General features: G+C 44.6%; 2 protein-coding genes across 5 annotated transcripts in view; one reads left to right on the plus strand and one right to left on the minus strand.

The window, feature by feature from the left end:
* Positions 1 to 17,245, plus strand: part of nr5a2 (nuclear receptor subfamily 5, group A, member 2) — a 66,024-nt gene extending 48,779 nt beyond the window's left edge. The window contains exon 8 of the mRNA XM_029121754.2: positions 14,070 to 17,245. Within this exon, the coding sequence (XP_028977587.2) occupies positions 14,070 to 14,317 (248 nt within the window). The 3' untranslated portion in view covers positions 14,318 to 17,245. The remainder of the gene's footprint in view (positions 1 to 14,069) is intronic.
* Positions 17,246 to 17,567: 322 nt separating this feature from the next.
* The window catches only part of LOC105025374 (adhesion G-protein coupled receptor D2), an 86,305-nt gene continuing 76,428 nt past the window's right edge, over positions 17,568 to 27,444 (minus strand). For all 4 annotated transcript variants that reach the window (XM_020048833.3, XM_020048831.3, XM_020048834.3 and 1 more), the window contains one exon: positions 17,568 to 18,291. In XM_020048833.3, the coding sequence (XP_019904392.2) occupies positions 18,154 to 18,291 (138 nt within the window). In that variant the 3' untranslated portion in view covers positions 17,568 to 18,153. The remainder of the gene's footprint in view (positions 18,292 to 27,444) is intronic.

A 27,444-nucleotide genomic window follows, 5' to 3' on the forward strand; every position in this document is an offset into this window, starting at 1 on the left:
CAATGAAGCTAATATTTCTTGATTTTCTTCCATCTCCCTTTGGAAAAAAAAGAGAACCTGCAGACGTTCATTGGCGCTTTGAAAAACAAGCCTTGTAATCAGAGCCTGTAAAAGGCTTTCAGACTTTATCAAGCTTTAAAAGTACCAGATCTCCTGTGTTTCCACTTTTAACAGCCATTATGGCAGCCTGTTGTACATTATAGAAGGGCTTTGGGGGTGAAATTGTAGCTCTTCACCCTTGACCTCTCTACACTTTGGCCTTATAGTCAGGATGCGCTGGAAATCCTGCCGCCCATTTCAAAACTCAGCTCCTTTCTCTCTCTGTGTGAGTAATTCTCACATCTATTGCATCTGTTATGTCTTATCTGATTCTACTGGTGTTTATGTCAACAATTTTTTTTTTGACTCATTAGACAAATATGTCAGAAATGTCACCGGAGTTTGTTTACCGAGGGCTTTGTTAACAAATAGACTCCACCTACTCCTGATGGTAACGGGAAACAACACCTCCATGAACCTAACAAGGCGGTCCCCTTTCTCTGTTTTTACTCGGTTACCTGTGAACTTAACCAAATGTGTGTCTGAACGGGGCCCTTTTGGATTATTCTGCTTTGGAATGAAGGATTATCGACAATTCAAGTGTATCAGTTAACAGATTGAACTACAGGTGTATCAGTTAATAGATTGGACCACAGGTGTATCAGTTAACAGATTGGACTACAGGTGTATCAGTTAACAGATTGAACTACAGGTGTATCAGTTAACAGATTGAACTACAGGTGTATCAGTTAACAGATTGGACTACAGGTGTATCAGTTAATAGATTGGACCACAGGTGTATCAGTTAATAGATTGGATTACAGGTGTATCAGTTTACAGATTGAACTACAGGTGTATCAGTTAACAGATTGGACCACAGGTGTATCAGTTAACAGATTGGACCACAGGTGTATCAGTTAACAGAATATACTACAGTCTCTCCCACTACAAAAATTGACAACAAATCAACATGATTATTTTGTCAGGTCAGACGCCGAATGTGGTTCTGACTCCAGAAGACAGGTGTATAACCCACGGGATGTCCTGTAATCTCGGTGTGCCTCCACCGACCCGGTTCAGTTTCAGAGGTCCACGCATCGGCCGTGCTGGCGGACGGAGGGCCTGGAAAGTTTTCTTACTAAGAAAAAAAACAGTCTTCCCTCTCTCTTCTCTTCTGTTTCCTCCCTCCAGGCTTGATTTAAGGGGGGGGGGGGGGGGCTATAGATGTTGGTTGTGAAACGGTTGCTCTGCCCCTCTCTCTCTTCGGCCTTATTACAAGGCTGTCAGTTTATTATAAAACATTAGGAAAGCAGAGGGACACTTGCCGTTACTGTCTTATCGATCGGGGGTGTAGATTCCCTGATTTAGTGGCAGGCACCTCCAGCGTATCGCCAACATCCCCGGCCCTCCCATTAAGGTCTGGCGCTTTCCTAGCTCTGCTATTGATGTATCAACATTAACAGTTACAAGCAGCTACAGAAAATCAATGCTCAACTTTTATTGCCAGGGCTGCATACGGAGGCCGGGCCTCCCGGTTAGCCCCCCCCCCCCCGCGTCCAGGTACTTAGCAGTCGGCGCGCGGCCCTGCAACATGCTCCCGACATGTCAGGTGTTTCCCAAGTAATATCGGCACTGGAAACACCCATCATGCACTTTGACTGGGGCCGTTCGGGTCTCCTGTGCCCCCCCGACCGATGCGCTTGGTCGCTGGGAGAACGTGAATGAGCAACGTGGCAGCAGATAACTTGCGCGCAGAACTCTGCATTTAACCAAAAATGGATGTTCGCACGTGTCGCCTTGTGTCCTCAACTTCCCTTAAACCGGCCGCGCCTCCAACAAACGTACGAATTAAATGATCCCTCCTGCGAACGCCAAGCTGTCCATCACCTGAATGGAAGGAGATTAATTCTCCTAACCAGGAGAAGGAGCAGAGTCCGTTCAAACATTTATGAGGCTGCGCAGGTCCTTCTGGGACCAACATGACCATCACCACACAGCTCATTTCCCATCAACAGAGTCAAGTTCATTACGCTCAGCCACACGGCAGCGCTTTTCAGCTACCGAAGCGCGCGCGCGTGTGTGTGTGTGTGTGTGGCGTGTGTGTGTGTGTGCGTGTAGGGAGGGGGCAGTGTCGGGATGTTTGTTTACATGACTGGGGTTCCCAGCGGCCCAGCTGGAGGTTATCATGTTGTGGATGGTATCTGCTACGCTGCTCATGTTTCGCCATACAACCGCCACCGATCTCCACCAATCAGAGGCTGAGCTCGGCCAGGGAGGGGACTCCCAGCCACCCGGGGCCCGGTGGAGGAAAATTTAATAAAAAACAGGGGGAGGAAAGGACAAAGGAACATGGTAAAACACTCTTTTTTAAATTAAGACATTTTCAATTAGTTTTTATTTCAGATTGAATGTAATTGTTTTACCTCCATTTCCAAGTTGGAATATCGTGTCCCATTGGATTGCAGATTACATGAATTCTGAAGCCTAATATAAACAGAAATAAATCGTCTCAGTCCCTGCTTTATGACCTCTAGGTTGTATTTTCATACCTCTGTATTTACTGGTTATTTATCTAAGCAAAATGCACACTTCTAAAGTGAATGTAATAGTGCGGAGGCTTTAGGGTGTGTGTCCCGTCCCAGGACTGCTGTATCAGGCAGCAGGAAAGATGTAATGGGAGGGAAAGAGCAACTGGCCCAGTCAGGATCTATATTGATCAGTTTGCAAGCCGGGCCGTATTTAAACATTGCACACAGGCAGAGATAAGGAGTTACACAAGCCTTACATAAAGAGCTGTCATTTCTCGAATCGATCTCTCCCAGGGATTCACATCACTGGCCCTCTATAAAACTATCCTTGTCACACACACACCCGGGAGACTACTGGTCACAGCACACAGACAAAGCTTGCTGTAGAGTAACTCGGGTCAAATGTACAAAAACTCACGGGGTAAAGGAATAAACGACTGCTATATAAGCCGAGTCTGTCAATCATTTGCCAAGCTCTTTAAATGCTCTTTAAATTTCAATTTGTGCAGCTAGTAGCTGAGTGTTTGGACTTTTTTCAGGGTTCAAATCCTGTATACAAATTGGCTGAAAAATGCGACATATCAGATGATATACCAGCAGTATTACAAAAAATAGTTTTCCTGTTCTATTTGCATTACTATGCATTTTATAATAACAATAATAAACCCTGGGAGATTTGTGCTAAAGGACCGAAATACCAGGGCTCAGCGTTTGATCCCGACACTTTCTTTTCATGTAGTCACTATCTGCATTATCACTGTCGAGGAACAATTAATAAGACCACAAAAACTCTACACCGATAATTACTGCAAGGAACGTGCAGACGCAAGATAAGATCGCCTGCTGAGAGAGACGAGAGCGGTCGACAGAACCGAACGGTCCATGCAGAACCGTGATGCCCTGGTGGATCAAGTATCCGCCAAGCTGGCGAGGGGACCCACCCGAGACCTGCCCGGTCGGTGCCCACCTCGGGGCGTGATCTAGGGCAGTCAGGTGTTGTGGCGCCCGACTTTGCTCTCCGTACCAGTCGGCTCATGACGGACCCCGGTCACAATGCAGTTACGGGATCCTGGTGGGGAACAGTGCAGGGCCGGCGGTAATTGGAGACGGTGGCTAAATGGCGATCCAACAGGTGCTCTGGCCGGGACTCCTGCCCCTCCCCTTCCCGATGTATTTAAAGTAACAAAGCAGTCTGTCCCCCACTGCCCCTCCTCCCTCCGGGACAATATGTCTCCCCATCACTCTTCAGTGACTGTAATGTAAACCCGCAGGCCAAGTGCTGGAAACAAGGGCCAGTTGAGACGAGAGGCGAAGGACGCATTTAGACAAAGGGCTTCTCAATCAATCAAAGCACACCGGGAGCCAAAACTGACACCAAACCGCCTGTCGAAATGGAACCCTGTTGGAGGTTGAAGGTTAAAGGTTGCGGGCAGGACAAAGGCCGTGTCAAGAGGCCATAGATGGAATAGCAATAATACTGTTAAGAATAACTTTTGGGGGGGTTCCTGGTCGCCTGGCAACACCTCCACATCACTCCAACCAAACACTGTGCCCACCGACTTCTCCACTATACCTTGATCCTCCTCCCTAACCAACCACGCGATCGCAAATGCATTTAAACCCTTCTGATTGGTCTCAGAAACCGATGGTTGGCATTGCTACTCTGATTGTTCAGGGACGTCCTTGACCGAGTGTCTCTGGGTGGCGGTTCAAATCCTGGGTCCACCACGTCCCCTGTCCCTCTTTCTATTATCGATATTGAATATGAGGAGATCGGGATGCCATTGTCCTATAATAGTTGGGTTTATTTGCTTGGACACAAGATGGACGCTAATGTAAAACGGTCTTAGAGCAGAGCCATGGTGCCACCTGTCATGTCACTGGGGTCCATTGGCCTTTATTGGGCCAGGCATTCTTCAGAATTGTGGGAGTGATCACTTCAATGCTATGGCCAGTTATGGGAAATACAGTCGGAACGCAGATGATGTATGTTCATTTGAGCCAGGTTGCTTACAGGATAATTATCCATAGGGAATTGGTTGGGGGGGCATGACATATTTCCTTAGAGGGAATTAACCACATTTCTATTTCTGTCTTTATTTTACCTTTTTTGATAAAACAACAGAAAATAAGTTTGATAGAAAAAAAACTAATAAAGACAGAACAGGGAAAATGTGAATAGACAACAATCCACCAGAACAGATTCACCTTCCACTCTCACACGCATGTAATTACCCGGCTCTGTGAAAGCGCACGCTGGCCGGACCTGTTAGACAGCGCTGTCCACCACCATCACCAAAACACCAAATGAGGAAATATATTTTGGTAGAACGATGTTCCATCCTTCTAGTAGAGTTCCAGAGACTCATAGAATCTGTCAAGACACAGTGATGCTGTTCTAGTGACTCATGGCCCAACACCTAACTGGGACATTTTATGTGTCATTTAATTTGTCAACCTTCTGTGTATATGTGTAGAATAAAATATTTTGGAATTCCTCCAGCCAAGAATGCTTGAAAACCTGTGTATTGTAGGACATTTTACAAACCTGTCCCTGATAGAACTTCTTTCAACCCACAGTCTTCACTCTTGCAAATCAGCCAGGTGAACTTTTCAGACAGCTTTACAATAATTATTGTCTTCAATAAAGCTACAGACAATCGATAACAAATCAGTGCACCTGCCGATTTTCAATAATATTTATTGTTCCTCCAAACTAGTTCAAAGTTCTCACCTATAATGCAATTTTTATTGTAATATCCACAGAAAAATTTGAATGTTTTTTTGGTCGTAAATCAAGCTGACATTGGCCTTGTACAGACATGCTCAGTTGCAATAGTCCAGAGATAGACTACGACAGACCACCTTTGCAATAGTCCAGAGATAGACTACGACAGACCACCTTTGCAATAGTCCAGAGATAGACTACGACAGACCACCTTTGCAATAGTCCAGAGATAGACTACGACAGACCACCTTTGCAATAGTCCAGAGATAGACTACGACAGACCACCTTTGCAACAGTCCAGAGATAGACTACGACAGACCACCGTGTGTAACATAGCCCAAATAGGTCAGCCTTTTTTACACTGAAGTCAGCTCCCACGTCACATGACGCCAACCAACGTCTCCAGACAGAGAGAAGAAGCTAGAAGGATAAAAGGGTTGGCAAATACAAACGCTTTCTTTAGTCAGCACAGTACTCTGTCCGTCCTGTCATCAAACTGTGGAGGCTGGGAAGAAAGGGCTGTACAGGAAGAGAGGGGAGAAGAGAGGGAGCGATGGGGAAAAAAATGACACTATGGATTAACTGTCCTTCACACGGAAAATATACATCCCCCGGCGCTGATGTTGAATTATTAATTCAAATTTTGTCAGAAAAAGAATGAGAGAAATATATTGATGGTGCTGGGCTTTAATGGTCTCATTAGGTGTTGAGGTTTTCACTCTGGGCGGGATTTCTGCTGCTCCAGGAGTTTAGGCAGAGAGGGAGGATACTTGACCCCCCAATGATTTTCTGTCACTTTATCATATAAACCAGGAGGTTTTGACGTGCCCCGCGTCCAGTCTCACACGCATGTAATTAGCCGGGTCTGTGAAAGCGCACGCTGAATGCAAACCAGGTACTTCCCTTACCAGTGAGACTGCTACACTTCAGTTAGATGAGAGGAGGGTAGAGGAGAGGGAGGAGAGGGGAGGTGGGGAGGTGGGGAGAGGAGATGGGAGGGGAGGGGGGAGATTAGGAGGGGGGAAGGAGAGGGGAGGGGAGGGGGAGGGGAGGGGGAGGGGAGGGGGAGGAGGACAAAATACAAATAAAACCCTTTTCAAAATATCTGCTGCATTAAGACAGTCCCATTTAGTCAGTCCAATTTAGACAGTCCCATTCTGATTTTCTTTTGCACCAATGATTTCTGATTAGTCCTGATTTGGACTGTCTAAACACAGCCAGACAACGTTTTGAACCCTTTTGACAGCCAGGCAAATTTGCCTGATCCATTTATATTTAAATGTTGCTTCCCTCTGTCAATAACAACATGGTTGGTAGGCTGGCTGGCTGGCTGGCTGGATTATCACTAGTGGTTAGCAGCTCATTGATTTCTAATGTCATTAAAGAGGTGAGAGCCCTGCAGTGAGCCTACGGTCAACTCAGGGAAAGGCATTTGGTTCTGTATGGAGGGGGCACAAGAAAGAAAGATGAGGCCCTGTGTGTGTGTGTGTGTGTGTGTGTGTGTATGGGTGTGAGAATGTTCCACAGACACTGTGAGGCTTTTTGTGTGTTTGGGAAGACATAATGCATTAAACACCATCAGCACCTTCACCTCGGCTCATTCAGCCGGTGTCCGTCCGCACGATTTCCCAGGGTTCTGGTGATTATCCTGGATACCATGCCCTCCATGCCGGGTTTCATCTCCCTTAATAACCCACTGTCAGACCACAGACAGAACCGGTGGCTGTTTCCCCTCACCTCAAAACCCGACCCCGGTGAATTTCAGCTAGCATAAGTAACGACTCTCTGATCCGCAGGCTAGCCTGGTCGCTCTTGTTTATTTCATCAGACCTTAGGCGCTTTTCCCATCCTCTATGCGTCTTCAGAGCGCTCATGCGAGCTCTCTCCGACCAACCGACCCGTCCTTGGGCGACAGGATTTGCCTCCTCGGATACCTGTTTAATAACAAGAAATGGCTGCGGTTCTAAGTCGGATTTGACTTAATGTATCCCCAAATGTCCGCCGTTCCTGTTTAATACTCTTTCGTAGCCGTCCCGCCTGGGTCCCAGGGGTCTTCCAGGTTGACGAGGAGAGAGCAAATTGAGCCTTCATGCCCTGACAAAAGCCTGTCCCCACTGGCTTATCTGTGGACCAATCACAGCCCCCCTTCTCCGAGAATCCGGAAGTGCTGCGGTCACACTTCGTGGTAGCCAGGTTGTTGTGCGGAAAGTGAGTAGTGGTGTTATTGAGAGTGGTGGCACAGTGTTTTTGTTAATGGTTTGCCAGTTTCACTCTGTTCACTCCTCACATCTTCTCAAACCTTTCCACCTTCTTTCCCTTTTCTTCTATTTCCGCTCCTCTGCGCCCTTTGGAAAAGCAAATATCCAAATGTTAAATCACTATCGAACTATCTAGTGGTTGAGTGGAATAAAACAGTGGTAGAGTGGAATAAGACTGTGGTATAGTGGAATAAGTCTGTGGTATAGTGGAATGGTACAGCGGTAGAGTGGAGTAAGACTGTGGTGGACTGGAATAAGACAACGGTACAGTGAAATAAAACAGTGGTGGACTGGAATAGGACAACGGTAGAGTGGAATAAGACAGCGGTTGAGTGGAATAAGATAGTGGTAGAGTGGAATGGGGCAGCGGTAGAGTGGAATAAGACAGTGGTTGACTGGAATAAGACAACGGTTGTGTGGAATAAGACACCGGTGGACTGGAATAAGACAGTGGTAGAGTAGAATAAGACAGTAACAGTAAATACCACCTTGATCTTTATTACAGATCATAATCCACCTCAGTGTTATAATGGCTCATTATATCCCTATTCTTTTCTGAAGTGCTAAATGTGTGGCGCTAGCCAGCCTTAAGCTAAGCCAGATGTTAACTCAGTTACATGTTAGCCCAGCCAGTGTTAGCTTAGCTAGATGTTAGCTCAACTAGATATTAGCTCAGCCAGACGCTAGCTTTACCAGACGTTAGCTCAGTAAGACGTTACCACAGTTAGACGTTACCTCAGCTAGTCGTTAGCTCAGTTAGTTGTTAGCTAGATGTTAACTCAGCTGCTGTACAGTGAATTCATTCAAATAACCGATTAAACATTAATAGGCACACTGCTCCATTTTCTCGGTTTTTCTCTTAAATGTGATAACTCAGGGAATTCCCTGCGTGGGATTTGGAGGAAACCGGGACGTTTAGAGCAAGGAAAAGAGTGTTAGAAGAAGAGGGAGTTTGTGAAAAAGTGAAGAACGTCAATGCGTAGTAGAGTGAAAGAGAGAACATGACGTCGGCAGTGTAAACAACAGAAGTTCCAGAATTTCACCTCAGATCACAGCATTCCGATGGTCACCACAAACATGTTGTGTGTGACTGTGTTCCTCCAGTGACTCAGCAGTATAATCTACTGGCACATTGAATTGACCGGCTGGCCGTGAACCCTCTTGTCACTGGCCTGTTCCAAGCATCACCACATAAACACACACACACACACAGGCATCAACATACACGCACACACATTTCAAATGCTTTGATTCCACAAATCAAATTTACTTTCAAACACGATACATTACAAAAGTCATAAATTCAGACATCATGTGAAATATTCAATCATTTACAGGTGCTTTGAGTGTTTACACTCATGGATGGAACGTGAGGGCGGTCCACGAGCACTGAGCAGTAACCCGCTGACCTCTCTGATTTTGCCTGATGTAGGCCCGCAATCTGAAGGCCACGTACTTCCAGGTTGTGAATGTGGCCCAGGCTCCTGGACGAGTGTACTGTGATAGGAACCTCGGGCGTTTACATGGGAGACCGTGTCCTTCAGTAGCTCGTCGGCCAAGCCAACTCCATGTTTCCCTGCCACAACAATATCTGGAAGACACCTTATCATCCACATCAAGCCAGCTTTCCTCTAATCCACGCATGTTTATGGAAGTGTTCTGGTGGTGGGACTCCCTGTGTCGCCTGGCTGGCTGTCGGGTCGACCAGGCCTGTGTCCAGTCGAGTCCTTGTATCAGCAGCGACAGCTACCATGTGGAACAGTCTGCCTTTGGAATCGCTGTGGAAAACACAGACACCCAATCACGCAGCCAGTCAATTCAAGGGGTGTGGCCATCCTAGGGCATCCCTCTGCTCGCCAGTGAGCCGGGGTCAGTGGGTTCCCTGCCAGAACCGCCCCCTGTCTGATTGGAGTTGTCAGGCCAGCAGGTTAATGATGAATAGAGAGGGGAGTGAGACAGAGGGATCATATACTAGGTGTTTTGTAAAAGGGTGAGTGTTTTGTAAAAGCACTTTGTGACAACTGCTGATGTAAAAAGGACTTTATAAAATGCATTTGATTGATTGATTGTAGACGTTACATGACAATAGTTGTTAAAGAGGAGTTACACACCATCCACTACGCTGTTAGTCACCACAGTGATGGCCTATTTCTGTATAGAGGGGTCACAGGTCCTGGGAGGGGATTGGTCAATATAGCCTATGGAGCTCTACCTGATTGGCTCATTGTTTAGTTGTGTGTTTAGATGGTTGTAGTCCATCCTCATTCAACTCAGCAGTTTTACTATTATAAAATGAACGTTGTTTTATTCACAAATCAGTGGATATACATACGGCTCATTTGTGTTCCGTACATGCATGTTCCAACTCCAACTCCATTGCTTCTTTAAGGTGGATTGATGACTATTAAAGGGACATTCAGCTAAAAGACGAAGGTGCAGAAAGTTAACCGCACAATTGGTTAGTTTGGCCGATGCTCGACCTTTCAGCTGTTCTGGTCTAGGTCAGCAAATCCCAGCTGCGACTGTCCTTTAGGTTTCCGTTCATATGTTTAGTAACGTCAGAGACCTGGCCAGGATAACACCAACTTCTGCTTTCTTATCGTCACAGCCAGAGCATCCAATCTGGAGAGGACAACAGGACCCCAGCACAACGTGTTTATAGTGTCTGTGTGTTTATAGTGTCGGCGTGTGCGTGTGTGTGTTTGCGTGTCTCTAGGGCAGGTAGTTAGGGGGCGGGGGTGGATAGCGAAGATGCCTCTCCCCCCCCCAAGCCCCACCCCACACACACATTCCACCCCCCATTCTGAATGAATTCACACAGAGACTCTAATTAAAAAGACATGACGGTTTATTGAGAGTCTGTGCAGTGTGTGCATGTGTGTGTGTGTGTGTGCGTGTGTTTGTGCGTGTGTGTGTGTGTGTGTGTGTGTGTGTGAGAGAGAGTAGGGTTGTCAGGCTAGTACGTGGATTGCTAGTCAAACAAAACAATGTATTCCATGGAACCTCAGGGTCTCCATCCCAGCGCTGTGTGCCGCGCACCGAAGCACACTGAGCCTGCAACGAAAAAAAAAAAAAAAGCTGATAATTAGTCCCTCAGTGGCTCAATGCAGCGCTGGACGAGGAGGAGAGTGGTGCTTATTGTGGCACTTAGCTTCAACCAGACATTTGAGCTAGGGGTTATCTGAATGACTGAACGAAACCCCGTCATTCGGCCCCTTCATCGCCACACATTCTTTAAGGCCTCTTTTTCTATCATGATGAATTACAAAAAAAAATAAAATGGGGATGAATCCTTGCGAGGCAAACCTGTGGGCTGGTTGCTTGCGGGGGGGGGGGGGGGGGGGGACAGATGAAGCTATTGACATCGATCATCAGTGTGCTTTTTGGGGCCCATTCATTATTTTTTCCAAAGGAGCTTCATAATAATTAGCAATTAAAATGTGTAATTTTTCTCTAATTAGCTTGACAAAGACATTGGGGTGTACATCTTTGTGGTTTTGGATCTCTTGCTGTCTCTTTCCCTCTCTCACACACACACACACACGCACACGCGCCCACATGTGCACACACACACAAGTTTTTCTATCCTTGCAGGGACCTGAGACCTAACCCTGATCCAGAAATCCATGTTCTCTATTCCCCTACTGCCTAGCTCTAGACCTAACCTTAATCCCAATAATCTAACTTGTGTCCCTAAACTTAACCTAGCCCTAACGCCTAACCAATAATACCTAAACCTAAAAATAATCCCCATACTAATTCTATGCCCAATCGTATTTTATACTCTAAACCTATCCCCAGAGCAATCATAATTTTTTTCCTACAGGGGAAGTGCCTCACCAAAAAATCTGCCAAATATATTAGGTGTCTTTGAGGCCCATCAAATGTGGCTCATAAATGTAAACACAGATGTGGATGCCACACACAGAAACTGGAGAAAATGTTGAGAAGGGCCAAGGAACCCACTAAATGCAAGTTTCAAACCGCGAGGAGAGCCATCTAGCTGCCTTTAGTTAACAAGGCCCAAACACCAGTCAGGTAAGCTGCTAATTCATAAGATGACAAAAAGAAAAACTGCACCAGCCCAGGCCACTTAAATTACATTATATCAAACAATCCCATGAAAATAGCTAATAAAAAAACAAACATTAACAATGACAAGATAGGTACACATGCCATAATCAACGGGTGATCGAGAGACCAAAGTGCACCTTTGCATGTTTTGCTACAGCGTGTCCTAATGAACATGACCTTGGGCCGTATGGAAAACCGCACCGATATTACCACTGCCCCTCTGGGTGGGTGTATGTCCTAGTGCGGACACCATACTTCAAGTGTCCTGTCGAAACAGCTAATCGGTTTGTGCTCCCATGTGACTTGACCGAGGCTGATGGGAGGAGTGACAGTGGTCAGGGTTGTTTTGAATGGTGTTCTGTCCCGGGCAGTGAACCCCGCCCCCGCCACCCCAATGCTCTTCCTGCCCTTGTGACCTCATTTAACATGTCTGTGTCAACCAGAGGTCAGGGGAGAAAACACACACACACACACACACACACACTGACTGACTTCTCTTCAACTCATTATTATGCCACTGAGGCTTCCGATATTCTCTCAATTCAAACGCCATTAAATATTAATATGCCAAAACAAGTGGAATATAAGACAGGTATAATCACTATCAGACGTGAAAAATAAAATGAATAAATGTGAAATTATGAGTAAATGATTCCTTAAATCTACTACGATCCCACCCTTGCTTCTTTTCTGTTGCTCCGTCTTGGTAGATTGTGTGTTTGTGTGTGAATATTTGGAGGTGACAGTCCTACTCGGGCTCAACCATGTGGTAGTGCACAGTCTAACACACACACATACGGTATCTCACAAAAGTGAGTTCACCCCTCACATTTCTGCAAATATTTGATTATATCTTTTCATGTGACAACACTGATGAAATGACACTTTGCTACAATGTAAAGTAGTGAGTGTACAGCTTGTATAACAGTGTAGATTTGCTGTCCCCTCAAAATAACTCAACACACAGCCATTAATGTCTAAACCGCTGGTAACAAAAGTGAGTACACCCCTAAGTGAAAATGTCCAAATTGGGCCCAATTAGCCATTTTCACACTCCCTCATACTGGTCACTGGAAGTTCAACATGGCACCTCATGGCAAAGAACTCTCTGAGGATCAGATTAATGTTTTTGTTGCTCTACATAAAGATGGCCTAGGCTATAAAAAGATTGCCAAGACCCTGAAACTGAGCTGCAGCACGGTGGCCAAGACCATACAGCGGTTTAACAGGACAGGTTCCACTCAGAACAGGCCTTGCCATGGTCGACCAAAAAAGTTGAGTGCACGTGCTCAGCGTCATATCCAGAGGTTGTCTTTGGGAAATAGATGTATGAGTGCTGCCAGCATTGCTGCAGAGGTTGAAGGGGTGAGGGGTCAGCCTGTCAGTGGTCAGACCATACGCCGCACATTGCATCAAATTGGCCTGCATAGCTGTCGTCCCAGAAGGAAGCCTCTTCTAAAGATGATGCACAAAGAAAGCCTGCAAACAGTTTGCTGAAGACAAGCAGACTCAGGATATGGATTCCTGGAACCATGTCCTGTGGTCTGATGAGACCAAGATTAACTTATTTGGTTCAGATGGTGTCAAGCGTGTGTGGCGGCAACCAGGTGAGGAGTACAAAGTGAATCTGAATCGGCCTGAAATCAAAGATCTAGTGAGTCGCGCCAAAACATTTTTGACGTCTTGAGTAGACGAAGCCCTGTGACAGATGGGTTCGAATGCACGTACATCTCTAGCCAGCGGAGTGACATCTGATTAACCTTAATGCATCTGTTGGTGCTCTTTAACTCAGGACCCACACTCTTTATCAAATAAGATAACAAAAACATGATAAAAAAAACACACACACAAACGATACATGGCAAAGGTAAATGCTAATATAAACATTTTCAACTGCTAGAATGAAAATGTCACTTGGCACAAGGATGACTATGTCCCTGCAATGTGATTCCAGGAGTATGAAGGTCTACAGCTGATGCTTCATGTTAAGTGGGAAAGGAGTTGCACTGATGACCTCCTTGGCCATAACGCAGCTCTACATAATTCATATACTCCTGAGGAGAGGGTTGATTCATCTTACTCTCCCGAGAGGATCTGGAGAAGGAAATATATGCACTGAGAAAAAATGATTTGGTCTTTGGTAAAATCATGTGAAGTGCTCAGTTTTTGGGGTCTTGCCTGAGTGTCTGGATCACTGTTAGTTTCAGGTTTAGTTTTCTTCATGTCATTGGAGAGGGTGCAGTCTTTGTCCAGGGAAGTTTTCGGGACCTCAGTTTTCAGGATGTCAGTGTACTGGTCTCAGTCACCAGACGTCAGCATTCTTCTGTCCGTTTTTTACATCTGAAATAATGAGTAGTTACACCACCCACTCTGACACAGTGAAAGTGACCATTTCAATTACCTCGGAATTCTAACCACCACCCCCCCCCTTCCCGTTTACAGACGTGAAGAACCTGGAGAACTTCCACCTGGTGGAGAGCGTCCAGGAGCAGGTGAACGCGGCCCTGCTGGACTACGTCATGTGCAACTATCCCCAGCAGACAGACAAGTTCGGCCAACTGCTCCTGCGGCTCCCTGAGATCCGGGCCGTCAGTCTCCAGGCGGAGGAGTACCTGTACTACAAGCACCTGAACGGGGACGTGCCCTGTAACAACCTGCTCATCGAGATGCTCCATGCCAAGAGGGCCTGATGACGCACGCGCCAAGCCCCCCCCCCCCCCCCAACCCCACACCCGCCCACTCGGCTGTCTCGTCGGGGTCAAGACCCGCGGGGAGGACTCCATGCCCGCGGCGGAGCGACACTTTGTGACACCCGAGGACGGGGCTCGTCGGGTCCTTATCATTCATTGCGCCGCGGTCACTCACGCCAGGGGGAACACACACGCACGGCAAGAGCACGGGCCTAAACGGACAGCGGTCAGCTGTGTAAACGTGCGAGGGCATTCACACGCACACGTTCAAATCCATACAAAGTGTATCACACGCAGTCATGTCCCTTTAAGACTGGTAAGGCTGCGTGAGAAGGTTGGCAACTGAACATTGGAATCCGGGAGACAGGTGCCCTTTTCAGATACCTTTTTTTTCCAGTGTTGATTTCAACCGGAACTGCGGCGCAGGCGGTACACGAGACGGACCCGTCCAGCTGTGTGTATCCTGTCAGACTGCAGCTGTGAGAGAGAGACGGCAACCCGATGACGTTTGTGCGACGCACGCTTGGGAAGGGCGCGTGTCTCGGTACTGTTGGTACCGGAATAGCGGACTGCATTGGAGTCGACCAGAACGACCTGTCAGCCGGACCGGGTAACCTCCAGCTCCACTCTGTTTCAAAGACATGTACGGTCGGCTAGCAGGCCTCAACGCCAACAGAGAACTTGTGAAAAAGATTGACTGAGACCTGCGTGCAGCCCCCCCAAACCCACACCCCAAAAAAAGAACAGAACAACCGTGATGAACAAAATACATGAAAACGTGGCGCCTAAACAATAGAGACACACCCACAAAAAAAGAACATTTTGAAAAAGGGCAGTTATTTCCTCCTGTTTGTCATTGTAACACTAGTCTTTACGGCCCCCGGCCCCGCCCCGTAGCTTTCCCCAACCGTCCCGAAAGGATCGCAGCTCAGCGATGCTTACCATTTGCCTCAGTAAAATACATTCTCCACAACATCGGTAGGTTAATTAAAGGTTCTACATGGTCATTTTATGGTTGCATACACCCATTTGGATTTTGTCATTGTGGCACACGCCTGGAAATCAAGTTGTATTTCTGACATCCACCCCCCAACCCCCCACTCCAAAAGAAACGTCCCTTTCCTTTAGAACTGGAACGAAAGCATGATTCTAGAGACAAGGAGGGGAAGCTCTGCCTTTTGTGGGAACAGACCAAAGCCTGCTGCAGAACCATGTCAAACGAAAAAAGTAACAAAATCCTAACTATCAGTATTATAAATGTGTGATGTCACAGTTGTGAGTCCTGCCTTATTTCATTACCATGCTAGCTAACCGTGCAGATGTGAATGAAAATATGTACAAATATATATATATATATATAAAGTGTTCATGTTGTAAAAATAAAAAAAGGATAATTCAAGAGGTGTTTACATTCAAGCAGTCCCACGGGAGAGAACTGTGACAAAGCAAATTGCAAAGCAATGATTTCCAAAAAAAAAAAAATCTACAAAACACAAAATGTATTCCTCTGGTTTGCTTTTGTTGGTGTGTACAGTTTTACTTTTTACTTAGTTTCTTTGACCAGTACTTAATTATGTCGTGAGACACTAAAATCAGAAAGGAATCTGGATTAAAATTGATTTCTAACTGTTTTTCTGTTGGCATTCAAATTTATGCATATTGTGTAAGAATTAATATTTAGTTTCCAATGTTTTTTGTAGAACTGTTTTTATTGTTTTTCAGTGTTCTACCTTTCAATATATGTCACTGGTTACGCTTAAAAATGAAAATAATTTATTGTGTCTTGGTTTTGTCCTGTGTGTTATAAGCGCAAAGGCGACAAAGCCAAAAATATTTGTTTACTGTCGCATGTTTTTTTGTATGTAATATCAATGCAGGTCAGGAACAACCCAATGATCTTAGAAATCCTCACCGTAATTTTCTTTCTAATAAATGCCTAGGGGGTCTAAGCTGTAAATGTGAAAAAAGACACGTATTGTATTTAACTTGATGGGTGTGACTGGCAACGTCCTTGGATCATTACAGTAGCTTCACATGTACACTGTTTGTTCTAAACCAAAGACTGCACCTGTCCCACAAGCTGTGGTTACTTGTGACGGGTCACGACAGAATGAATAAAAAACCCTTTCCCCGAGCCATCCAGGCGTTCCACACACTTACAAGCCCTTGGTGGAATTATGTTGCTGTCTTATACACTTCTATCAAATAGTGAATTCGTAGGACCCCTCAAATGTTCATGACTCGCACAAGCCTGTCAAAACATCCGATGTCACACATCAAAATATTTTTAAGGGCATGGAACCTTTGCTCTCCCCCCCCCCGCCGTTTTAAACGTCACACCCTGACATCATCCACTTCACGTTTGTCCAAGACTCCGTAACGTTTTGTATTTACAGTACCTTACCTTCTGCTTTTGTATGTGTTAGTGGTTGGTTGACAATTGAGTATACATTCTGAGCGATGTGATTTTATTTTTTAATAAGACAGAAAAAAAAAAAGCTGCATCGATTAAACCCTAGGCTTTAACCCCATGTAGTGTTGTGCTTTCTAGTCTTGACCCCTGCTTAGCGATTAAAACACATTCATGCCAAAGCAAATACACATTTTGTCAAAATAAATGCACGTCATTGCGAAATGCAATGCACTACAGTGGGATTTTTTTTTTGGGCAAGAATCTTCTTTAATTAACTTTATATCGATTGACAATCTATTTCATTCCCTTTTTCATTGTGTGTATTCTGGTAAAGTTCTGCAGCTGCCTTGGATGTCCTCAAACACAAACACACACATCCCCGTTGAACGTGGTGACCCTATCGGCTCAACTATGACCTTGACCGTAGCTGTTCATTCTGACACCCTTTCATGCCACTTCCTGTTAGGGGAGTTTCTTTTAAAGCTGATGGACTTTTTTCAATAAATAATGATATGCCAACAACGCCTTGCTTTTGCTTTCTGTGGGAGACTGTCATTCGTTCATTCAATACACAGGTAATAGAAGGTACAGTGGAAAAACATGCTTGAATGTTGCACATAGATATTCAATGAAAAGAGACGACTTGATTCGTTATTCTACATGTCGGAGAGCCGTGTTTGTTCCATATGGCATATTTTTGAATGTTCCAGAAACTAAAAAACAATAAATTGCAGCTAGGGTAATGACATTTTTTAAATCACAACGCACCATGTTAGATTTTATGGGTGAGGTGTTTGGTTGCTTCTCAGAGAGTTACAGCAAACAAGCATCTTATTTTTAGGATAAACATTTATTTTCTTCAACAGAGGACTGGATGTTCATCAGTTTTATGACACATTGAAATCACTATAGTTATACACATAATGTGATATACAGAGCATTGAGTCTTCTCATCGTTTTGGTATCTAGTTAACACATCTGTCATTTAACATCATCAAAACTAAAAAGAAAAACAATGTGGAATCAGAGACTAAATATTTAAAAATGTAATTATCTACTGATTATGATTGATTTTAAGACCAAAATCAAATCTATGATAGGTACTGAAATGGGTTGCTGTAAATGTTTTGAATCTTAATCTTAACTAATTAAGGTAGTAATTTACATTTTATGTTGTGATTTTATGTACTGTAACTTCTGTGTGCTGCTTTTCTTGGCCAAGTCCCTCTTGGAAAAGAGATTTTTAATCTCAATGAGGCTAACCTGGTCAAATAAAGGTTAAATAAAAAATATGAAAGAGACATTTTGTAATCAACATACAGCAAGAAATAAAAACCACCAGAAGATAAAAGCAGACAAATTCAGTAAAGCCAAGAAGAAAACAATGTCAGCTGGGTGACCAGGCAGACTGAGGCTGGTGCGTCTAAATATAAGAGGTGGTGGGTTTTCTTGGGTTCGGAGTTTCAGAGAGGGAGAAACAAGACGTGAGCTCCACATCCACCATGGGTACGTGAAGGCTACATCCACCCGGCACGTCCCCCACTGGTGCTGGAGGAGGCCCCTATCAACAAGACCAAACAGTCACAGTTAGAGAAAGAGCTAGTGTGTATTATGAAGAAGGCTCAAAAGTTATTAAAATGCATTTCAGTCAATTGACCGAGACTATGGGTAAATATAGAATTTCTGCCAAAATGAACACTGACCCGTCCAAATAAAATAAAAGGATATTAATTTAATGCTACCTTTTCCAGGTAAGTTCTTATAATTTGGTATACAAAGCCGTGGCTTTCGTTGTGGTGACATCAGTTACACTGTCATTTTTAGAATGGAACGGCCAACCTGTTTGCTGGCTATTGAAGCCACACTACTATGTGAATGAACTTTGCTTGGAGAACTTGTCTCCTGTCTCTAAATGTATTCAACTTGTTTTCACTGCTGTGATTTTTTTTTAATAAATAATGTACATTTATACACAGGCACTAACAAGGGCAGCCCCAGGTATAGAAAGGCTCATTAATGTATGCTACTCGCATCCCTGAAGGACCAGTAGCTCGCAAAAAACTCTAAGCTCCGACTAAAAAGACTAAAGCAAATAAAAAAATGAATAGATTGCCAGAAGCAACAAAAAAGAAACTGTTTTTCTCTCTAACACACACACACACACACACGCCACTATCAATTTGTAACAAGTGTCACCACCCCATCCCCCACACCTGATATTGATACACCCTGGAGTCGTAGCTTTGTTCACTTGTGTGTTGATTATGGCGCCACATCATGACCATTGGCTAGTTCCTCTCAGATGTTTCCAACACACTTCTACCAGTTTTACTAGAAGATCCTGCAATTACACATGACTTGGACTGGATAGATACCACTCAACAGAACAAATAGGTGGAAAAACACTGGCTACTGAAAACAACTAGTGTAGTTGTTTTCAGGGAAAACATGTTTCGGTAGCAAACAACTCATGTCTCATCAACTCAAGTTCCCCAGCCTCATCAGCATACACTGAAAGCCCAATGGACAGCCTCAACATTTACGGGTTTAACATTTACCGTTCTGTCAGATTTATCAGAACATAGGAAACTGCACATAATATATTCAGTAGAATCCTTATTGTCTTAATGAACTCTACAGAAGCATAATCACACGGAACTCCATTCTCAGTTACTACAGCAAACAGCTAAATTATCTTTTAAGGACAAAGACAAAAGTAAAATCGCATGGCTCCACGAGGTCAAAGAGACACATTAACATACAGAGACACCGAATACACACATTGATATTAGCTGTCCGGAAAAAGGTAAGAGCCCACTGCAACTTTTTCTTTCCTGTCCAAAAAAGTCGAAAAGGAAGGTTTTGAGTGAGGAACCGAAGGGTTAAAATTAAGAGACCACTACAAATTGAATGCTTCTGTTCCTCACGCAAAACTTTCCTTTTCAACTTTTTTGGAAAGGAAAGAAAAAGGTGCAGTGGTCTTTTAATTTTTTCCAGAGCTGTATTTGTCATCAACATATCAGCGTTTAGTTATGTTCGCGCTATGTGTTTTCTATGGACCCCAGAAGGTGTAGCTGCTCTTTTGATGGGAACTAATGGGGATTCAATTAAATAATGAATAGGTTTATTTGTGAGAAATGTTGCCTAAAGGTGCTCTCTCATCTATTGTCTCTCTTTTAAAGCATTACAAATTAAATACACAAACTCAAAAAGCCACAGCTAACTTACTTATTTTACTAAACAACAGTACTGTCATCCGCAATTGCAATGGATATGCAATAATTCTGACTTTCTCTGAGTGGATAGAAAATACTTTGAGAAGCTCTGCAGGTAATTAACACAATTATTTGGGTACTGTCAGACAAACCCAAATTTGCTTTGGTACGGTGGCATTGGACAGTATTTAGACCCCAATCATTTCTCTACATTTAGTTGCTTTGTAGTCCTCAGTAAAAAATATATATGTGCCAAACTTATTGAAAAAACTAAACTGAAATCTCACATACATATGTACTTTATTCAGTACTTGGTAGAAGCGCCTTTTGGCAGTGATCAAGTCTTCTTGGGTATGTCTCTGCCAACTCAGGGGAACTGGATTTGGGCAGTTTCTTCTATTTTTCCTTGTAGATCCACTTGAGCTCGATCAGATAGGATAGAGAGCATTGGTGAACTGCGATCTTCAGGTCTCTCCAAAGTATTTCAATGTTGTTCAAGTCCAGGTTTTAGCCAATCCACTCAAGTATATTCACAAACCTATCCCAAAGTTTTCGGTCATTGTCACGCTTAAAAACACATTTCTGGACACAATCTGAGGTCCAGTGTGCCTTGCATCAGGTTTCCGTCAAGGGGCCTCTCACCATTGAGGTGCCAGGACAGAGAATAGTTTTGAAAGTATGGATTGGGGACTTGGTGGAAGGGCCAAGAGCCCTGAGGTGGCTGAACGAGGAGCCCTGGTAAGGATGGGTTTTAAGCATTGTCTGAAGGTACAGAGTCTTGGGAAAATAGTACACACGACGGTTGTTATAAAAAGACTAAGCTATAGACCTCGAGTTTGACCACACTGGCTACCATAGAAAATGTGTGTGATGTTCCCCACAGTTGTATCAGTTGCCATTTTCGGTCAGATGGGATCCATATAGATCCTTTTCTATCCAATGAAGAATAAAATGCATACAAAAATATTTATTCAGAAAATAATATATTAAATAGAAATCCCACGATCCCAGGAAGACCTCTAATACGAAGGTCTTAGATGTCATTAGAATGCAACAAAGGTTTTAATTAAAACAGATTATCTCCTGGCGCCACATGCCTGTATAAAACAGTGGTTATTCTTAAAAAATATCTTCATCAGCTCTGGTAAGTGTCCTGGAAACCTCAGAATTTTCTCTTTATGATGCTATACACAAATCCACAAGTATCTGCAGGAAGATTGGACGGACAGAGAAAACTTGGTTAAAAGAATGTCCTTTTAACTGAAATTATGTTTGTGAAATCCAAAATGTCTTGGCTTGAAGGAAATTGCAGAGATATTTACATTTCAAATTAACTATTGAGTTGAAATGACTCACTTGGTATTTCCAGTGCTAAATTAATGGTGTGCGATCATGTCAGAAGTGATTTCCAAGCAAGCTACATATAGTGTACCAGATAAACAGCCAGATACAACTGACCTATGTGGGCTTTACTGTTTCAAATTTTCAAAAGCTCACGAAACACTACAAAGAAGCCTACATTTCTCAACTTTTCTGAGGATCAATTAGCCAAGTTTAGGAGACACACTGCTGTGTGTTGTTCACAGCCATTTAGACAAGCGTAAAAAATGCACAACTCAAATTAATAGGCCAACATTTAGAATGGGATTGCCCCGATTGTTATGCATAACCCTTACTTTAACATGCAAAACAAACATGTCAGGTTCTTGAAACAGAATGGGCCGAAGGCCGCAGCCGATTCAATTAAATACATGCATAATAAATAGACATGATGCAGGAAGCATACAGCATTAAAATGTATTTCTCTTATTACTGTTCTCCTTATTAGTCATTCAAAAGAAAGAAAAAATGGAAAGGAGAAAAAAAAAATGGGGGCGAAACTTTTAAGCACCTGAACCTCGCTTGCAGCATTCCATTAATTGCCCGGACAATGGCGCAGTCTTTGGAGAGAGATTTTCCAATTTCGAAAAATGAGGAGCATGCATTCAGCCCCGTTGATGTCACACGGGCACTTAAATCCAACACATAAAAAAGAGCTCAAGGTTACGTCCGATTGAAAGCCGCCGCCAACGAGCACTTCAGAAATCCATTTAGTGAGAGACGGATAGAACATCGAATTCAAACATGTCTGTGCGTGGTTAAAATGGCTGCGCCGAAGTCTTTCAAAAAAAGTTGTTTTCCCTTCATTTTGTATCGCTCTATTGTAAGAGAAAGGAAACTTGTAAGAACTGATGGCTCAAGCACAAAATGACCACAGGCCTCACATAAGCGCCGCGAACAATCACGGTTGAAGGGAATCTGACCCTGGCTCGGCCAAAGTACTGCCCCAACGCCGAAAGTAATTTAGGCGAGAAGAAAAGATCGCTAACAATGAAATAGGTGACAGACTGAAAAACACAGACATTCAGTGCCTCAGCAGAACCCGTGCTGCTAAAGTCCTTTTTATGTAGGATCAACACTTTTCAACACACGCCACGCCATATTGATTTTCTTTCAGCTCTCATTAAAAATCTATTTATTCAAGGTCTGATGAGGTGGGGAATCTGGAAAATATGATGAATGCATTAAAAATGCACAGGCAGCCTAATTCAGATGTATTTTTCCACTAACAACAACAGTTCTTTTTACTGTTTCCGAAGTGAATTCTGATTGGGCGAGAAACAAATTTGTTTGAAAAGAAAGAGGCAGTGTGAAGCGCGTCCGTCCAACTTCAGCCATCAGAGTCATTAACTTGAACAGGTTTATCACGAATATAAAATAACTTAATTGTAAATGCAGCGACCAAGGCAACTTGGTCGTCGTGGCTGTGTAACTAGGGGTTGGTTTAACATCATAGGATGGGATGAGGGAGACAGAACATTGGATGAATCTGATAAATCAACATGGGGATGCTGTTCAAGGTCACATCTGCCAGCTGTGGGTGTTTATGGGAGAGTGAACCACACACACACACACACACACACAAAGAGTGAGAAAGAATGTAAACAAAAATTATCGCACATGCAATACACTAAAAAGTCAACCAAAAATGTTTTAATGGAGATTACGAGTCTCGAGAGTTCCAGCAGAGACACACTGGCTCATTGACAAACCAGCATCAGAAGCCCACTGCTCCCTATTGGATAGCCCCCCATGTACACGCCCAGACACCCCACAAAAGTACCGTATGGCAGTGGGGGAAGTGAACTCTTGGGGAACCCAGCTCTGCAGATTGGGCATGAGCTGACCCCAGTCTCCTGTCTGCCCCCCCCCCCCCTCGCAGCCTTGAACGGTGACCCCCTGATGAAATAACCCAGAACAGCAGTCAGGAGAGAAGAGAAGTGAAGAGGAAAAGGAGAGAGATGGAGAGAAGGACTGACAGGGAGTGTTAGGGACAGACAGACAGGAAGGGCTAGAAAGAGTGACAGACAGACAGAGATGGAGGGAGGGGTAGAGCATAACAGAACAGGTGGGGTTAAAATATAACACCCGCCCACTCCTCTCACCAATGGCGTTCTACCCAGAAGGCCATTCTACCCAGAAGGACCTGGACGCTATAGAACCGCTCCAACACAGCCTGGTCTCATGTCCGCTAGTCTTCAACGTGACCATTGGAGTCAAAATGAAGAGGCTTCCTTCTGGGACGACAGCCATGCAGACCAATTTGATGCAATGTGCGGCGTATGGTCTGAGCACTGACAGGCTGACCCCTCACCCCTTCAACCTCTGCAGCAATGCTGGCAGCACTCATACGTCTATTTCCCAAAGACAACCTCTGGATATGACGAAGAGCACGTGCACTCAACGTCTTTGGTCGACCATGGCGAGGCCTGTTCTGAGTGGAACCTGTCCTGTTGAACCGTTGTATGGTCTTGGCCACCGTGCTGCAGCTCAGTTTCATGGACTTGGCAATCTTCTTATAGCCTAGGCCATCTTTATGTAGAGCAACAAATCTTTTTTTCAGATCCTCAGTTCTTTGCCATGAGGTGCCATGTTGAACTACCAGTGACCAGTATTAGGGAGTGTGAGAGCGATAACACCATATTTAACACACCTGCTCCCCATTCACACCTGAGACCTTGTAACACTAAAGAGTCACATGACACTGGGGAGGGAAAATGGCTAATTGGGCCCGATTTGGACATTTTCACTTAGGGGTGTACTCACACTTGTTGCCAGTGGTTTAGACATTAATGGCTGTGTGTTGAGTTATTTTGAGGGGACAGCAAATTTACCCTGTTAAACAAGCTCCTACTCTCACTACTTTACATTGTAGCAAAATGTAATTTCATCAGTGTTGTCACATGAAAAGATATAATCAAATATTTGCAAAAATGTGAGGGGTGTACTCACTTTCATGAGGGGCTGTGTATCTGTAGGATGGTTTTGCTCACTAATTAAAAATGTTTCGCTCATTGAATTCTCCAACCAATACAATACAAATTCAAATTCAAATGACACCTGTCTTAGCGACACCGGCGCTGTCACGTCTGGCATAGAGCCTATGGCAACGTGTCATTACTGTTTCCCAAAAACCCGGGAGTCAGGCGGAAGCCGATTACGTTTGTAGAGAGCCATGGCAAGCATGTAAAAGAAAAAAAGAGAAGCATTTCAGTGAAGAGGCGGGTGGGAAGCCTCCATTTCTCTCCCGACACCAGGTAACGATTGGATCGGCCAGATTGACCCCAGGTGTGGTGGGTGCCGTCAAACTATTTTATAGGTAGATTTTACCTCTGCATTTAGTGTTATGGAAACAGACATTCTCATACCATGGTCAATTGTCTGACTGTAGGTGTGAATGGTGGCCTCATTCTCTCATTCAGAAGAGACTTCCTGTCTGACAAACGATACCAAGTCAAATCAGTTGGTCTCAAGGTTGCATTTTATCACCCAAATTATTTTCAAATGAATTTTTTGGCTATTTAAATGCACTGATAACATGGCTCTAGTTGGCCTTCTACCTGAAGTGGATATCAGGAAATAAAATGTGTAGTTTATCATATTATGTCCCTACAGGTAATGTGCTTGACCGGCACCCTGGAAAACAATGTCAGCAAAACAACAGAGATGATCATACACAACAAAGGGACCCATCCTGTCTCTATCAATGGGCAACCTCTGGAGTTAGTTGACAGATTTAAATACTTGGGAAAAAAATTACTTCCTAAACTTACCGTGAAAAATAAGAGGGAATCGCAGTGTTTTTATTTGCTTTGGAAATGGAGGAAAATCTGCAGGAAAGGTTACGTAGTGGTGTTTATTCACTGTACGTGGATTCACTGTACGTGGATTCACTGCGGTTGGAAACGTCAGTGGCTTTGTTGTTTCCCTGTGCGACTATTTATGTGTGACATCAGTGTAATTTATGTTAATGGGGATAAAGGACACGCCTGTGGCACTGACTAAACCATCTTAGGTAATTAACCTAAACATACATCTGCTTTTTCCTACAGTTACTGGACATTATTGAGGTTTAAATCCTGGTGGCCTGATAACTAACATATCATGTGAAGTTACTAAGATTTGTTGTCGAGTTTGCAGGCCCTTTAAATGTCTCGATAACATTACATACCGTGGAAACAGGAACATCAAGGTCCCTGCAGATAGATTTGTAGCCTTGAGATAGTCTATGCTGGGCTACTATGTTGTGTCTGACCGCAGACATTTCTCTGGTTTTCTTTCTTTTCTCCCTGCTCATTTAGACACAATAACACTGAACAGGAGAACGAGTCCTTTTCTCTATTAAAACTGGGTGAATGATTGATTTTCATTTAGCTTTAAATCCAAATCAAAGGACAATCCACTGATTTAAATCTAATTATTTCTAACTACTTCTAGGAGTCAATAAGCTAATTTTAAGATTTTTCAACCACATACCAAATAAATATTTGTGGATACCAAGAGTTTCAACAGTTTTCAGGAAGAAACTGAAACTGAAAATTTAAATAAAGCCCAAGGTGCCAACACTTCTGTCCACGTCTGTAGAAGTGAAACAAAAGAAGTCCACAAACGAGCATTTGGTCTGGTACTTTGAAGTGGCTGATTGCAAGCCATCGCCACGGCAGCCGAATGTCGCTCGGCCTTGAGTCACCGAAGGAGGTGTGCGAGCGTGTGTGTGTGTGTGTGTGTGTTTGAGTGGGCGTGTGTCTTCATGCACATTGTTTGTATGCACCTGTGTTCCTGACGCTGGTAGAGGTACCTCAAGAAAAAACATCCCCAACACAACCAGCTCCAAATGCAGCATCTCTCCTTTCATTCCCCTGCTCCTCTCTCCTTCACACCCCCACTGCTCCTCTCTCTCCCTCACACGCACACTGCGCCTCCCCTCGCGGTACGTAAAGAAATGTTTGGCGGGACCTTAGATCCAACCAGCTGTTGTGAGCAGCAGCAGATAGGTGGTTTTAATGGGTAACATCATTTATTTTGTCTGCTGCATGGTCCCCAGGGGGCCCCCAACAGTGAGCCATAGAGAAAGCTCAGGCCCCTGGGCCCCCCCCCGGGGCCCCCAGAAAAAACATCCGGTTCCCCACAGAAAGCACTTCACAGGACCTGAGCAGCCGTCAAAGGGACCCCGTGGGAGGGGAGGGGTGGAACCCAGGGAGCAGAGCACCACATCTGTTAGGGTTACCGCAGAGTGGGAGGGGGGGTCTAGAGGAGGGGCTGAGGGCGGTGCCGACACCGGCCAGGGAGCTGCGCCTCCTCACCCGCCATGACAGCCTGTCAAGCTGTCGTTGACCTGGTGGACTGCGGAACTAACAACTCCCAACCTAGACGCGCTACCGAGAGTGGGAGTGAAAGAGTGTGCGTGCGTGGGGGAGACGTTTGAAAGGAGGCATGTCATCCCACTACACTCAGTGAACACACTGTAGGGGAACCACGACCGACACACACACTGACACACACACTGACACAGGTCCTGGTGCCTTCAAACCCCCCATCTACACAGAATCCATACAGGACACAGGACAAGGGCATGTCGAGACAAAACGCCACCAACCGACTGGGATTCTGCAGAGTTTCTCTGCGGGAACAGGCTACTATATGTCGTTACACTGAGACTCCGTCCGGAGAGCTGTAGGTGTCCAGGCTGGGCCGTAGGCGGGACCACGGGGGGCTCCAGCAGGAGGAGCGGGTCCATATCACCTACAACCACAGACCTCCCCAGAGGTGAGAGAGGGAGGGCTGTGATGGAAGGATGGGCAAGAGAGAGAGAAGAGAGGAAAGTGCTGAAAGACGAGGAAAGAGTCAGGGATACAGAGGGAGAGAAAAGGGAGAAGAGAGAGGGTGAGGTGAAAAGAGTGAGGAAAAACCTAGGCTCTCTTTCCCGTGTGTGGCCCAATATAGACCATGTGTGGCGCAATATGGGCCACAGCATGTCTGAGCCCCCCCAGTCCATAATTTTTACGTTGTAATAATATGTCTCTGTCCCTGCCCTCTTCCACCTGGTTACCCATCTGATCTAGATTCTGCCCAAAGACTGGACACAGACCACCTGTATTTATTGACCCACTGGTCATCTG

This window comes from Esox lucius, chromosome 8 (assembly GCF_011004845.1).
Source record: "Esox lucius isolate fEsoLuc1 chromosome 8, fEsoLuc1.pri, whole genome shotgun sequence".
NCBI classification, from domain to species: domain Eukaryota; kingdom Metazoa; phylum Chordata; class Actinopteri; order Esociformes; family Esocidae; genus Esox; species Esox lucius.